The sequence below is a fragment of the Capricornis sumatraensis genome, chromosome 9 (genome assembly GCF_032405125.1).
Source record: "Capricornis sumatraensis isolate serow.1 chromosome 9, serow.2, whole genome shotgun sequence".
Classification (NCBI taxonomy): Eukaryota; Metazoa; Chordata; class Mammalia; order Artiodactyla; family Bovidae; genus Capricornis; species Capricornis sumatraensis.
The window spans coordinates 20,516,247-20,531,139 of NC_091077.1; the positions used below are offsets into that span (position 1 = coordinate 20,516,247).

At 59.3% G+C, this 14,893-nt stretch overlaps 1 protein-coding gene across 5 annotated transcripts in view; it reads right to left on the minus strand.

Annotated features, from left to right (window-relative positions):
- The window catches only part of NFIC (nuclear factor I C), a 73,580-nt gene extending 58,970 nt beyond the window's left edge, over positions 1-14,610 (minus strand). For 4 of the 5 annotated variants that reach the window (XM_068979998.1, XM_068980000.1, XM_068979999.1 and 1 more), the window contains exon 1: positions 7,906-7,987. In XM_068979998.1, the coding sequence (XP_068836099.1) occupies positions 7,906-7,935 (30 nt within the window). In that variant the 5' untranslated portion in view covers positions 7,936-7,987. Of the gene's footprint in view, positions 1-7,905; positions 7,988-14,582 lie in introns of those variants that run through there. The other variant, XM_068979997.1, reaches the window with a different exon arrangement.
- Between the last annotated feature and the right edge of the window lie 283 nt (positions 14,611-14,893).

A 14,893-nucleotide genomic window follows, 5' to 3' on the forward strand; every position in this document is an offset into this window, starting at 1 on the left:
TAACAGCTGTGGCAGGGACTGGACCTTACAGCCCCTTTCCATGCCCCACCCCACCCTGCCCCGGCTGACCTGCTGAGGGGCTGTCTCCTGCCAGGTCCCCTCCAACCTCAGAGGTGCTTTTCCTGTGTCACCATGTCACTCAACATGCCAGCCCCGGGGGTGGGGAGTGGCTCGCCCAGGGTCACACAGCTGATCTGCAGACCTGGGTCCAGAGCCTGGGAGTGTGGCCAGAGAATCGGAGCAGGGAATCCATGGAGGCATGGGGCACTGTCCCCCATGGAGGGGACACCATGGTAGAAGGAGGCCTGGGCTGTGGCTGTCATCCGAGGCCTGGAGCTTATTGGAGGAGTGATCAGAGGGAGCTGGGAAGGGGCAGTTGGGGTGTCAGCCAGCTGAACGGGGGTGCTATCTCCTTCTAGCATAGGAACCCCCTTATCTGCCCAGCTCTCAAAAGCCTGAATTATGCTATTATTATTGTTGTTGTTGCTAGGATTATTTTGGGCCCAGACTCTATCTCTCCCTGAACCCCTTTGCCTCTGAGCCCCCTCCCGTTTGATGAGCTCTCTCCTTTTCCTTCTCCTCCCCTCTCCAAGCCCCCTCACCCCTGTCGTATGCCTACCCCCTCCTCCCTGGGCCCTCTCTGGGGAAAGATGCCAGGGAGGTGGGCAGGGGCGGGAGCCCACGTCACTGATGACCCCAGCTCGTTCTGGAGGAAGGAAGACAAACATCCTGTAACTGGGTCATGGACCTGCTGCCTGAGCCTCCACGTCCTCCCAGGGAGGTCAACCCAGGTGAGAGGCAGGCCTGTTGCTCTCTTTGTCCCACAAGACCTGTGACAACCAAGGCCTCTTCTCCGGACACTTCCCAGTGCCCTCACTGGTTGACAGGGCAAGGGAGACAGCCAAGGAAAGCTAGAAGCCAAGAATCCTCCTGAACTTCTATGCATCCCTCAAAACCCCATCTCCAATGTTCCTTCCTTCAGGCAGCCTTTCCTGCTTTCCTTAGGGTTCTCCCAGACCTAGCCTAGACCACACTGCTGGGCATTTTTGAGTCCAGCTCAATCAGTCTCCCCTAACCCCGAGGCCCAGGGTTGAGGCACTTGCTGCCAGGCAGACTGGAGGGAACAAGCTTGGGTGACAATGGCCTCCATTTTCACTTTCTGTATAATCCAGGAACAAATCACTGCTATGCCTTGGGCATCAGTTTCTCATCCTATACAATGGGCAGAAAGGGACCTGGCACCCTGCTGGGGATCAGTGGGGAGCTTATCCACTGCTCTGGTAATCACAGATGCAAGGTTAAGGAAGACAGCAAGAAACCCCAGAAACTTTACTTGGCCCACTGGGACTTCACAAGCTAAGAAGTATAATAAAATGTCAAGCTGGACTTCCTTGGTGGTCCAGTGGTTAAGACTCTGTGCTTTGACTGCAGGGGACATGGGTTTGATTCCTGGTTGGGGAATTAAGAACTCCAAAAACCTTACTTGGCCAAAGAGGACAGCAGCAGCTGGCAGGCAGACACTTGGGTCCAAGCCCTTGCTGGGCACTATGGACTGGTCAACTGTGCTTTGGGCTGTGTCCCTTACTGGGCCTCCCTGTGGCTCACCCACTCTGCGAGTCCAGGACAGCAAACCAGGATTTGAAACTCCAATTTCCAAACCAAAAGTTTTCCACAAAGCATTCTCCCTCCTCAGTGACTCAACAAATGTTACTGAGAATCTCTTGTCCACCTCCTAAGTGCTTATCCCAAACTCCTGTGCATCCTTCTAAACTCAGGTTCCAATGTCCCTTCTTCCAGGTAAGCCCACTGTTTGTTAAGTGTCAAACAGCAGAACTCATATTTGAATGCAGGCCCATTTGGTGCCAGACTAAGTGTTCTTGCTAGTGATTTCTCCTTCCAAGTTCAGAGCATCATAGCTTATGAACGGCTCTTATCCAATGAGGGAAAAATGCCTTTGATGGTTCAACAAACATCTACTGAGTGCTAGCTCCATGCATGATGCTGGGGCCCAGCAGAGTCCTGGGCTCAGCCCTCACCTGGATCCTGATTTGGACAGGGATGGACATTAAACAAGCTGCTGCTGCTAAGTTGCTTCAGTCATGTCCGACTCTGTGCGACCCCAGAGACGGCAGCCCACCAGGCTCCCCCGTCCCTGGGATTCTCCAGGCAAGAACACTGGAGTGGATTGCCATTTCCTTCTCCAATGCAGGAAAGTGAAAAGTGAAAGTGAAGTCGCTCAGTCATGTCCGACTCCTAGAGACCCCATGGACTGCAGCCTACCAGGCTCTTCCATCCATGGGATTTTCCAGGCAAGAGCACTGGAGTGGGGTGCCATCGCCTTCTCCTTAAACAAGCTAGGGAATGTAATAAAATGTCAGGCTGGACTTCCCTGGCGGTCCAGCGGTTAAGACTCTGCACTTCAACTGCAGGGGGCATGTGTTCAATCCCTGGTTGGGGGACTAAGATCCCACAAGCCGCAGCCAATAAATAAATAACACAGGGAATTCCCTGGTGATCCAGTGGTCAGGACTCTGCCTCCACACTCTCACTGCTGAGGGTCTGGGTTTCATCTCTGGTTGGGGGACTAAGATCCCACAAGCTCGGAGGTATGGCTAAAAAAAATAAATAAATAAATGAAAGACAGAAAGAAGGAAAGAAAGGGAAAGAAAGGAAGGATGGAACAAAAAAGAAAATGTCAGGTTGAACAATGTGCTCTAAAGAAATTTAAAGGAGTTTGTGGCGGCGGCGGTGGGGGTGGGGTCCAAGGAGTCCCCTGGGGATGGTTCTTTTTAGCTGGAGGTGGTCAGGGAGGGTCTCTCATAGGAGAGGACGCTTGAACAAGGACCTAAAAGATGAGCGTCCATGGTAGGAGCTTTCCAAGTGGAGAACACAGCACAGGCAAAGGTCCTGAGGCAGGATCACGTCTTATGTTTGGAGAGAACAGAGGGGAGGCCAGTGAGGCTGGAGCAGAGTGAGTGAGAGGGAGAGGAAAAGAGGGAGGGCAGGGAGGGGATGGCAGGTCAGGCAGGGCTTTTGAGGACCCCCTGGGAAGACTTTGGGTAAACTAAGTCCAGGGATGAGAAAATCTGGCAAAGTGACCAGTGAGCCTGAGCCCTGAATCTCCTGACTTTACTCTCTGTGCCCTGGGGTCCTGGGTGGATGCTGAGCCAGAAGGTTTGGGTGTGAGGGAGAGAGACGGGGAGCAAGGCTGAGCATTTACTGAGCTCTCAACTCTACAAAATGGGAAAAATTGTTGTACCCGCTGTCCAGAGGGAAAGACTGAGGCACAGAGCCCCGAAGCCACTGGCCCACAGCCACAGAGCCAGGAAGGAGCTGAGCTGGGACTTGAACCTGGGTCCCATGACCTTGAACTTCCTGATCCTTGGCCCCAGTGCCAGCTCCCCCAACCCCTCGAGCCCGGGGTCTGGTCATTGCTCAGGGCTTCCTGTTCTGTACCCCACCTGCTCTCTCTGAATCCCATGTGGCCCCCTTCTGCTGCTCAGCCCTGGGCCACGTGTCACCTCCTCCTCGGGAAGCCAAAGCAGCAGCCGGCTCCTGCCATCCCCTCACTACACTGCAGCCCCTCAAGGGTGTGGCTTTGATTTGTTTCTTCACTGCTGCTTCAACGGCATCCAGATTAGAAAGGACCAACTTCATCCTCTGCTTGTTCCCAGTGCACACACCCCAGTGGATGAAGGAAGCCGGTTCCCACGTGGGTCTGGTCAAACTCAGGGAGACCCTGTACAGGGCTAGGCAGGTAGGGGGGTAAAGACCAAGAGAAAAACCCTGGTGGGGGTGGGGGTGGTTAGGGCTCAAGGTTCTGGGGAGTCACTGCTGCCCCTGGCTCCCAGCTTGCCCTGAGCAGACAGTGACAGAAGGCAAGGAGGAAGAGCTGGAAAATGCCTATGGGGTGTTTAATCCAGTTATCAGTTTCTGTGCTAAGTCACTTCAGTCATTTCTGACTCTTTGCCACCCCATGGACTGTAGCCTACCAGGCTCCTCTGTTCATGGGATTCTCCAGGCAAGGATACTGGAGTGGGTTGCTATGCCCTCCGCCAGAGGATCTTCCCGACCCAGAGATTGAACCTGTGTCTCTTGCATTTCCTGCCTGGCAGGTAGGTTCTTTACCACTAGTGCCACCTGGGAAGCTGCAGTGCTTAGTTTAGTGACAATCATCATCACAGCCAAGCTTATTTGGCACCGACTGTATACCAGGCCTCAAGCTAAGGTTGAAGCATGCAAGGAAGCACTAGGTCAGCTGCCTAGAGACACACAGCCACCTGGGCAGGATCTACCTGCATATCCAAGGCCAACCTGGGTTCCTACCTCTCGACCCCAGGCAGGGCACACGCGTGTGCACATCTGTGTGCCTACACACGTGGGAGTGTGAGCTTTGGGGACAGCACACCCAGGGTCCACTCGCACCCAGGCCACGAGCCAGTACACGTGTGTGTGGGTCACTGCGAACCCGCTTGCTCGTGGGACAGGAAGCCCCAGGACATTTGGTGGGTCCCATCCGTTAGGTGGGAGACAGGAAGGTAAGTCAGCTCAGGCAGAGAGCGAGCGAGGAGGGGAGGAAGGGAGAGAACGCTGACTCGGCCAGAAGCCCAGTGTCGTGATTTACAAGGCACCCGACCCTGACGTGTTGAAGCACCTCCACTGCAGAGGAGGGAGGGGGAGAGACACGGACTTAGACTCAGAGAGAGACAGAGAGAGGGAGAGAAACATGGGGCAAGGTTGTGCCTTGTATAGGAGCCAATCGGAGACCACCAGACCACAGGTCATGGAGGGGGTAACCTCAGGGAGCACCCACCTGCCCAGGCCTAACCAGTCAGGTGGGCAATGGCTCCAGTTCCAGACTCACCAGCCATGCTGCGCCACCCGGGGGCAGGCCCTAGCCCTCTCTGGTCTTGGCCCCTCTCCCAGTCCTGAAAGGCTAGGAGACCCACCCCCCTAATCCCAGCAGAGCCTCCATGAACTCATACCAGGCTGGCACTTCATGCCTTCTGTGCCCTGCCACAAGCCGCCGCCACATACATCTGGCCCATAGGAGGCGCTTAATGAATATCTATTATATTCAATCAAGACAGAGTCGGGGACCCTCTCCTAGTCTCAGTCTTCCCACTGGAGAAACAGTGATTTTTTAAAAGAGTGTTGCCCCACCAGGCAATGGGGTGAAGCAATGAAGGGAAGAATGAATGAATGAGGGGGGCCCTGGCAGCCGGCACTGCTGTGGCCACGGCCCAGGCCCAGCCTCAGCCCCGGGGAATCCTGGGCACTGCAGCCAAGAGGGATTTGGCCCCAAACCCGGAATAACTAACGTGGCGGTAGAGGCGGGCGGGAGGCAGAGAGGGAGGCCCAGAGCGGGGCAAGCGTGGGGAGGCTGGCCTTCCCGCCGGCAGGATTTATGGAAGTAACGGCTGCTCCACACAGTTCCTCTTAAGAGTAAAAGTGAAAAGCGTTTGAGTCACCACTGAAACAAGGACGGCGCTCCCAGAATCCTCCAGGGCCGCCTGGGCCATGGCCGCACTACCCCCACCCCAGGTGGGCAGGACCTTGGGGCACAGGGCGGGCTGGCACCGGGAGCAGCCCAGCTCCCCCCCTTCACACATCCCCAGCCGGTCTCGGCTCTGAGAAGATCCGGGTCGGATCAGCTAAAAGGGAGCTATTTTCGGATGGGCTCAGGTTGTAAAATTAGTCAGTAGAGGAGGGGAGACAGAGGCCCAGAGATGGAGAAGGAGAGAGACAGGGAGAGACGCAGGCAGTCAGAGAGAGGTGGGTAGGGCGAGATTAAGATGCAGCCAGGAGTGGGGGTCCTCCGTGGACAGTCTTTCCAGATCCCCCAGCTGGAAAGCCCAGACCAGACTGAGCCTGCATGCAGCTTTGGAGATTACACTGAGGCTGTGCTGAAGGGGGTCCCAGGCATCCCTCCAGGGTGAGGGGCACCCATGGGAGAATAAGCAGAGGAGAGGGATCCCCTTGCCTCTGGGTCACCCCATTCCCACCCTGGCCTGGGAGCTCCCAAGTTCTCTCTCCACCTGACAGTCTCCCGGTCGCCCTGTTCTTTGCACACAGAACCTCAGGTATTTTTCATTACCATGTTTCCACCGAGAGCCTGCCTTGCTGATCCTTGCCCTGTGCCCAGGGAAAGCCAGGCCCGGGGAGCAGCGGAAGGCCAGCTTTGCTTCTCACTGCCACCCCCACCCCCAGGCAACGTGGACCAAGGCCTGTCTCCCAAGGAGTCCTGATGGGGGAATTCCAGGGCGCAGTGACAATAGGCTGCCGTCCAATCTCCTCGCCTGGAATAGCCTCCCTGGGCTCAGCCCCCCTGGGCGGTTCCCAGAGGGAGGGAGCCAGCAAGCGCGGGAAGGACGGAGGGGGCGGGGGCACCTCGGGGCCACCCAGGCCACCCCTTGAGCCCCAAGGTCACCCAGCAACCCTGACTAGGACCCTCATGGTACTAGAGGAGCTTTAGGGCAACAGGCGGCAGAGGGGAGCCAGCGATGACTGCTTTGGGGGACCCCAAAATTTGCTCTGAAGGGGAAGGGAGGTCTGGAGAGGGGCAGGGACATCCCCAAGGTCACTCGGAGGATAAGGGGTAAGACAAGCCCCGTGGCCCCCTTGGCATGGGCCCTCATATACCCTGCGGGGAGCCAGAAACTGCGGGGGCTGGAGGAGGCCTGTGAGAAAGAGCCTGCTATGCGGAGGGGCACCCCAGGATCGTCAATGGTGGCAGAGGACGCCCAGCAGAGACTAGCATCCACGTGCTCCCCACACAGTAGTTGGTCCTCAGGATATTCGGTGGCCCGCTGGATGCCCAGCTTCTGCGGCCCCGCACTTGACCCTGCCTCTCCCTCCAGAAACTGCCTCCGCAGCCGCTTGTCACTTTGAGGGAAACTGAGGCCCGACCCCCATGGTTAAAGACATCCAAGGACGTGGGGTGGGGGCGGAGCTGGAGGGTGGAACCAGCGGACCTGAGAGGGTCCCCCTGGAGGAAGCTGGGGGAGAGAAGGGGTCCCCTGGGGCAACCCCGGGCACAGCCGCCCCCTCCCCACACCCCCCCGGGGTCATTGCACAAGGGCCGAGCCCGAGCAGCCTGGGAGCGCGGCCAGGGGTGAGAGGCTACAGGAGGGGGCAGGGGCAGGTGCCGGGCTGGCGAGGGCGTCTGCAGCGCCGCAGTGCCCGGGCCAGACCCGGGCTCGCCCGGCCTCCCGGCTCCTCCCGCCGGCGGCGGCGGCTCAATAATCCACAATCGATGCAGCGAAAATATCGGGCCGGGGTTGGGGGCGCGCGGGGAGTGGGAGACCCGACGGGAAGTTGGAGCACCCCCTCCCCCCACCGCTGGTGCCTCCAACTTCGCGTGCCCCCTCCCCCTCCGCGCACACGTGGGCCAATAATGGGGGGAAAGGCGGCCAGGGCCGGGGTGGCGGGGCACCACCTTATGGGTGGGGGCCGTTCGTCCCCGTATCAGAGGGGTCCTCCCCTCCAGAGTCTCCTGGCGTCCAGGGTCCAACCGGGACCCCCTTGATTTCTCCTATGAGCAGGCCTGGGTCCAGTCCAGGGGTTCGCACAGAACCCCGCCTTTGGCCTTCTCCCGGGCACCCCTCGACCTTCCCGGGTGGGGTGGGGGTGCGCCTCCTGCGTCTGGGGAGGGCGAGACTGCAGGGTGAGCCCCCACGTCCGCCAGGGGGACAGGTCCCGTGGGGCGCACAGGGCGGGCGTCCCGGATGAGGGTCCCAGCCCATCCCCCCGCCGCCTACCGGACCCTGGCCTGAGGCGGGGGCGGGAGGGACGCGCGCCTTTTTCGTCCCGCCTCCTCGGGCTTCCAAACTCCGGGGCCCGGTGGCGGGGGGCGCGGGGCCGGGGCACCGGGGGCACGCACCCGGGGCCGGGCGGGGGGCGTACCTGGGTCAGGCAGAGCGGGGACGAATACATCCCGGGCGCGGCGGGAGGCGCAGGGCCGGCCGGAGCGGGCGCGCTGAACTTACTGAGTCATTTTTCCAAACCCCCCCCCACCCGCGGCCGCGGCCGGCGCGCTCCTCGCCGCCTCCTCCCTCGGTCTGCCTCCCTCCTCCCTCCCGCGCTCTCCCTCTCTCCTGCGCCCGACTCCCTCTCTCTCTCCCTCTCTCTGTCTCTCTCTCTTCCTTTCCTGTCCCCCCCTCCCGTCTCTGTCTCTCTCTGTGTCTCTGTCTCTCCTCCCTCCGGCAACCACCTCCCTCCCTCCCCCGATTTCTCTCCCCTCCTACCCCGAACCTCCCACTTCTCAACATCCAACTTTCAAAGAAAAGAGGAGGGGGGGGGGAAAGAGCGCGAACGAGGAAGGAAAGCCGCTCCCCCCGCGCTCCCCATGCCTCCTGAACCCCCAACATTGCTTATTATTACAAATTTCGAGCCGCCCTGTGCCAAAGGGCCTGCGCACACCCCGGCCGCAGTGGGTCCCCCTGGATCGCCCGCCCGAGTCGAGTGGGTAGGGGTTGGTGGCTCTTGCGGGACATTTGGGGGCCGAAGGTGGATTTTGAAGGCCGCCCCCCAACCCGCCCCAAGCTGGCCGGGAAGTTGGAGAAAGGAGCCAAGGTGGGGGGGAGGGAAAGAATGAAGAAGTGACGTGTGCAGAGGCCCGGCGCGAGCGCGCTTTTCCCCTTAAAGATGTACAACCCGGGGTGCATGGCGGGAGAAGGGGGTCTCATGGTGTCCTCTCCCCCTGATCGCCCCGGAAAGCCAGACCGGGACTGCAGTTCCCAGGCAGAGGGGCTTGGCTACAATTGCCCTTCCGTGGCCAGAAGGGCCCCAACCAGCAGGGGAGCCTCCAGAACTCTGCTCTTGCTTCCTCAGCCAGCACCAAAGGAGAACTGGGTGGGGTTTGGGCCTCCCCCATATGTTTCCCCAGTACCCCAGGAGGAAGGTGTCCAGGAAGAACCTCAGGCTGGCCAGATAAACCCTTGCAGCCTCTTCCTAGGTGTCCAGAGATTCTTACTGACCCCCACCCACAGTGTACCCATTTGACGGATCCAGAAACTGAGGCACTGGAGTGGCTTGGAGCCCAGTTACCTGGCCCCAGAGCCCTCAAGGCAGGCTCTGTTGTTCTCCCTCTGGAGAACTGACCTGCCCTCCTCCAGTCTGAGCCCCCAGGGAGCCTGACGGACCTGGCCTCACCCCTCCCTGGGTTCATCCTGCACACCCTCCCAGCCTCTCTCAGGCACTTTTGCCACCTCAAAGAGCAGGAAGCTCCCCCCTTGGCATCCTCCCCTGTGAAGTGGATGAACAGTGCCCACCTCCTGGTGTTGGTCAGCAGAAGAATAGCACTTAGAAGCGCCTTGACCTTCCGTTAAATATGCACTGAGATGCTCTTAGAAAGCTTGGCCATTCTGACCCATCTCCAAGGACAAATGATAACCCCTCGCCAACTTGGGGCAGCTGGCCCATTCCCAGAAAGAATGTTTTCCCCCCATATTATAGGGGAGGAACCCAAGGCTTGAGGCGAGGTAAAGATGCTACAGACCTGGGGCCCTGGGGCTAGGCCAGAAGGAAGCAGGATTCACACGGGACACATACGCCCTCTGTCCTGCCGGCTCCCCCTGCTGTGAGTGACAGTCACTCAAATGGCACTTCACTAATGTTTTGTTTTTCTAAATTCCCACTGTGCAACCATGGGGGGCATTTAAACCTCAGGATGAAAGGGAGAGACAGGTGTCTAGGAATCCAAATGCCAAAATAACAGAAAGCAATATTTTATTATTTTTAAAAACATTATGAACACCTGGAGGGCAGAATCCCCAATTCACAGACATTTTCAAGTTCAAGTTGCCTTAGGAGCTTTCTCCCAGGTGGCTGCGACTGCCAGACTGTTCCCAACACCCACCCAGCATGCAGCCTTCACCAGGCAGTTTGGGTTACTCTGGAACACAGTTTGGAGAGCACAGACTCTCTGTGTCTCTCTCTAAACCTCAGTTTCCACATCTGTAAAATGGTTACAATAGATGCAACACACATTTTGGGAGGTTGGGCAGATTGGAATCCTTGAGATAAGGTGTGGAAAGACAGTATTAATACATTAGTGGTGGCGGGTGCAAGTTCACCATTGAGAGTGAAGAGTTTTATCTGTCTATCTATCTGTTTATCTATCTGTCTAGGCTTCCCAGGTGGTGCTATCTGTAAAGAACCCGCCTGCCAATGCAGGAGATATAAGAGATGAAGGTTTGATCCCTGGGTTGGGAAGATCCCCTGGAGAAGGAAATGGCAACCCACTTCAGTATCCTTGCCTGTAGAATCCCATGGACAGAGGAGCCTGGCGGGCTATAGTCCATGGGGTCGCAAAGAGTTAGACATGACTGAAGCGACTTAGCAATGCATTTGTCTGTATCTATCTATCTATATCATCCAGTTCAGCAGGAAGAGGTCACTACAGTGTAAACAGTAGGTCCACAGCAGGGCAGTTTTAGTGCAGGGTTACAGCCTTGGGTCTACATCTCCTTTAGCCAGGAGCCCAAATTGCCTGTGCCTCAGCTTCCTGTTCTGAGAAATGGGGTGATAATAGTTTCTACCCCTCTGGCCTGTTGTGGGTAAACCCGCCAAAGTTTGGAATGCACATAGTGTTTTTGAAAGAAAACAATTACTGGACTGGACCTATATGTGAAACATCTGGGGAGGAGGGGCATGACTTTAGCTCCTGGCGCTTTGGAACATAAGTTAACTCATTTGTTTAAAAATGCTCTCCCCATCACTCACTCTTAGGCTCCTCTGTAACTGTCCCAGCTACAGACGCAGGAGGGTGTTGACTGTCACTCTATAACACAAATGCCAACAATCTGGAGCCAGCTACCGTGTCCGTCGTGGGGACCAGTTCAGCAGTGCCACCCGGAAATACTACACAGCTCCACAAAAGAACAAGGGACTCCTACCTGGAGACACCTCCAAGAAACACTCTGCAGCCCAGGGCTCCTCCCCACTCGACACTTCGGACCATCCTCTCTGGTTGGGCTGTCCTGAGCACTGTATGGGGCTGGACAACAGGAGCCCCGCCCCCCAGTGTGACAACCATGAGTGTCCCCAGACCTCACTCACTGTCCCCTGGGGAGAACCTCTGCTGTAGACTCAAGATCTCATTTGGGAATTTTTTTAAAAGAATATACATATATCCTTTATGAGAATGTGTTTCTGTTACACGTGTAGCTGCTCAGACAAAGCTGGGTGAAAATAGTGCTTTTCTGGAGTAGGGAGTCCCACAGGGTGGGGGTGACGAGGAAGGTTTGATTTTTACTCTGGGCACTTCTACATCCTCTTAAGATGTTCATGAGTGGCTTGTGTTATTAAAAGGCAAACTTTTAAAATGTGAGTGGAATCCACAGCAAAATTGTAAAAAGCAAGAGCAGCTCAGGGAGGAAGGATAAGAGCTGGAGCCACCTGGGAAGCCCCCAGCTGCCATACCCAGCAAACTGAGTTCCAGCCAGGGGGGCAGGATGATTCCTCCTCCAACCTTGCAGGGCATCCTGTGTGTCCCCATTTTACAGATGAGAAATAGAACCTCCAGAAGGGGAGGTTAAGGTCCTCAGCCTTGAGAAGTGATGGTGGGCTGACCATTGGGGCTGACACAGACATACAACACAGAGGCACACAAATACACCCAGCATGTCATGAAGAGACACACAGATGTACTGAAACACCTCACACGGAGACACACAGATTCTTGCGTGTCACAGACTCCGACAGATACCCAGACCCAAGGGGACACACACACAGACTCACGTAGACTCACAGAGACACACAGACCCATACGAGGGCATGCACAACCCCAAGTGCAATAAAAGTGCAACCAGCCACAAGAACTAACTCAGACCACAACACGACCATACATGCTTAGGAGCACACGCACCCATAGGCAGAACACCTCCCAGGATTATACACCAGCGCACACACACACTCACACTTTCACACAGAGGCTTCCCTGGTGGTTCAGACGGTACAGAATCCGCCTGTAATTAGGGATCCCTGAGTTGGGAAGATCTCCTGAAGAAGTAAATGGCAACCCGCTCCAGTATTCTTGCCTGGAAAATCCCATGGACAGAGGGACCCTGGCAAGCTATAGTCCATGGGGTCGCCAAGAGTTGGACACGACTGAGTGACCATCACACACGCACACAATACACGCACAGTGACACACAACACAGTGCATTCCTGCTCTTCCCTCATGGCTGTCCGCCTCCCCCCCCCACAGTTGCCCCCACAGCTGGCCTCTTTGCTCTCCAGATCCTCAGGGACTGTGGCTTGTACATTGAGCTGGGGAAGGGCGGGATGGGCTTGGCTCCTCCCCCTCCCACAAACGCAGGTGCCTGTTTGTGTGTCTGCTGCCTGCCTGTGTGTGATTGTGTGTGCACCTGTGTAGGGGCAGAATTCTATACATGTGTGGCTGTGAACAGATAGCTGTGAGTGTCACGGGTGTGTGCTACTGACTGCGATTACACGAAGGTGTTCCCCTGTGAACCCGGTGATGGGTGGGGAGGGAGGCCAGCGTGGTGGAGGGCAGTGCCTGGGGGTGGGGGATGGAGGATGGGGGGGCAGTGTTTCAGCGCTGGCCGTGGGTGTACGGGATGGGGAGCACAGGCTGTGGAGGGGCCTGAGGGTGGGGGAGCTCACATGAGCTGAGGGCCCGAGTATTGCGTGTGGATGCTTCCCTGTGTCACTGTGGGACCCCTTTTTCTCCCCTTCCCAAACAGCACTCCCAAAAGGGATGCAGGTTCAAAGTAAGACCCAAAGACTGGAGCCTAGTCTTGGGGCTTTTATATTTAGAAAATTATATAAAGCGCCCTGGGGTGGGGCGTGGGGGCGCGGTGGGGATTCCCCTGGAGGGGAGAAACCAACACTGCGTGCCCATGCGTCTGCCCCGTCCCAGACAAGTGCCGGAGGCAGGGCTCGGGGCGCGGCTCCCTGTCCATCCAGCCCAGAGGGTCTCCTTGGCCACTTCTCTGGTCCAAACCTAACCCACGTGAGCCTGGGTAACCACCCATCCCTCCGGGCCTCCTCAGAGGAGGAGTGGGGACCCCCGCTGCCCCGCCCCCCTCTAGGCCAGGTCCCCGCGCACGCGCAGCCCCTGGCGGGAGACGTCGCCCGCCGAGTGATCGCGTCCCGGCGCCACCTCGCGCCCAAACCTCAAGCTGAGACCACCTGGGGCCGCGCGGATGGGGGACCCCGAGGCAGGAGTTCGAAGGAACTGGGTGGGGAGTGAGAGGAAGGGACAGAGCTTTGGCAAAGTGAAGGAAGCCACCGTCCCCCACCTGGTAGCTCGGGTTACGGGGAAAAAAGGCACTGGGGGGAGTGGGGGAGAAAGCGTAGACCCATCCTCAGGAATAGTCACTGAGCGCCAGTCACACGCACACAGTGACACAGAAATGTCCCCTGAGACGCAGTCACACGACACAGCTCCCCACTCAGTGGCAACCCCCAACCCCCCCTCCCATTCACACGGGGACACCCCACGGTCATCCAGGGACATCACATTCCCCGGAGACACACAACCCAGACACACTGCTTCACAACACCGCCCCACGGGGACGCATGGCACAGTCTCCCAGTTACCCCAACACGTACACACTGTCCCATAGTTGCACAATGCTCTAACAACACGCAACACAACACACACACAGCCACGTGGATGCGCAGATACACAGATTCATAAAGGAGAGGACCCCACGCCTGGGGACCCACGGACAGGGATGGGACCACCCAGCCGCACAGACTCTCGAATGCACCCCCAGGAACCCGTGTTGACCCGTTGCAGAGCACAGGGGCCCCCAAACGCAGCCCTCGAGTGCGGATGTCACCGACACCGGCGGACCGGACACCGGAACCTTCAAGTGCAGCTACCGGCGCTTGCGGGCCTGGGGCGCGCCTGGCCTAGACCCAGTGACCCCTCTCGGCTGGGACCCGTCGCGCGACGCGGCAGGGCCGGGGTCGGCCCGGGGGCGGGGCTCCGGCAGCGCTAGGGCCAGCCCGGTGGCTGCCCCTGCGCCGCGCCGAGCGCGGCCGCCCGCCCGGCTCCAAGTTCAAGGCGCCCGGCGGCGGCCGCTGCGCGCTCTCCGCCCCTCTCCGCAGCGGCCATTTTCCGCTAGCTGGCGCGCCGCGCTCGCCCGGGCCGGGGCAGCCCGCTGGGTCCGCCGCGACCCCCGGCCCGCACGGCCCCGGCGGGCGCCCCCTCCCCGACCCCGGATCCCCAGCGGGCTGCGTGCTCGGGGGTCTCGAGCCCGGAGCCGCGCCCTCCCGCTGGGCCAAGGAGGGGGCGGAGGCCTGGCCTGGGGGGACCCTCTCTCGGGAGCCCCGCCCTCCCCTCTAACTCCGCCGCGCCCGTGAGAGGCCCCCCACTTGGGGTCCCCCGCTGCTCCCCGCGCGCCAGCTCCGCCCCCAGCCGCGGGGGGGTGGATCGGCGGGCGGGGGTCCCGGGGCGGCGGGCGGGAGGGGGGTTCCCCGCATCGAGCCCCTCCCCCGGGCGGCCCCCGCCCCCTGCCCCCCTAGACCTCGCAACTTTCGCCGGGAGCCCACGCACCACCCCAAAAACTCCCCCGGCGAAAACGAAAGTGGGGGCGGCGACGTACCATGGCGCTGCTGCGAGGAGGCGAGGCCGGCGCCGGAGCGAGCGCGCTCGGTCCCCGGCGAGGGGGGGCCGGAGGCGGCGGGAGGAGGCGGTGAGGGAGGGCGCGCGGGGGAGGGAGCGAGCGCGCTAGGGAGGGGGCGCGCCGTGCCCGCCCCCCCGGCTCAGGACCCTCCCCTCGGCCCGCCCTCCCCCCGGTCCCGCGCGCCGCCCGCGCCTCAGGCCGCTCCGCGTCCCGGCCCCGGCTCCGGCGGCTTCGGCAGCGGCTCCATCCCCGGCCCGGCCCGCGCTAGGGGAGGCCGGGAGAACGGTCGC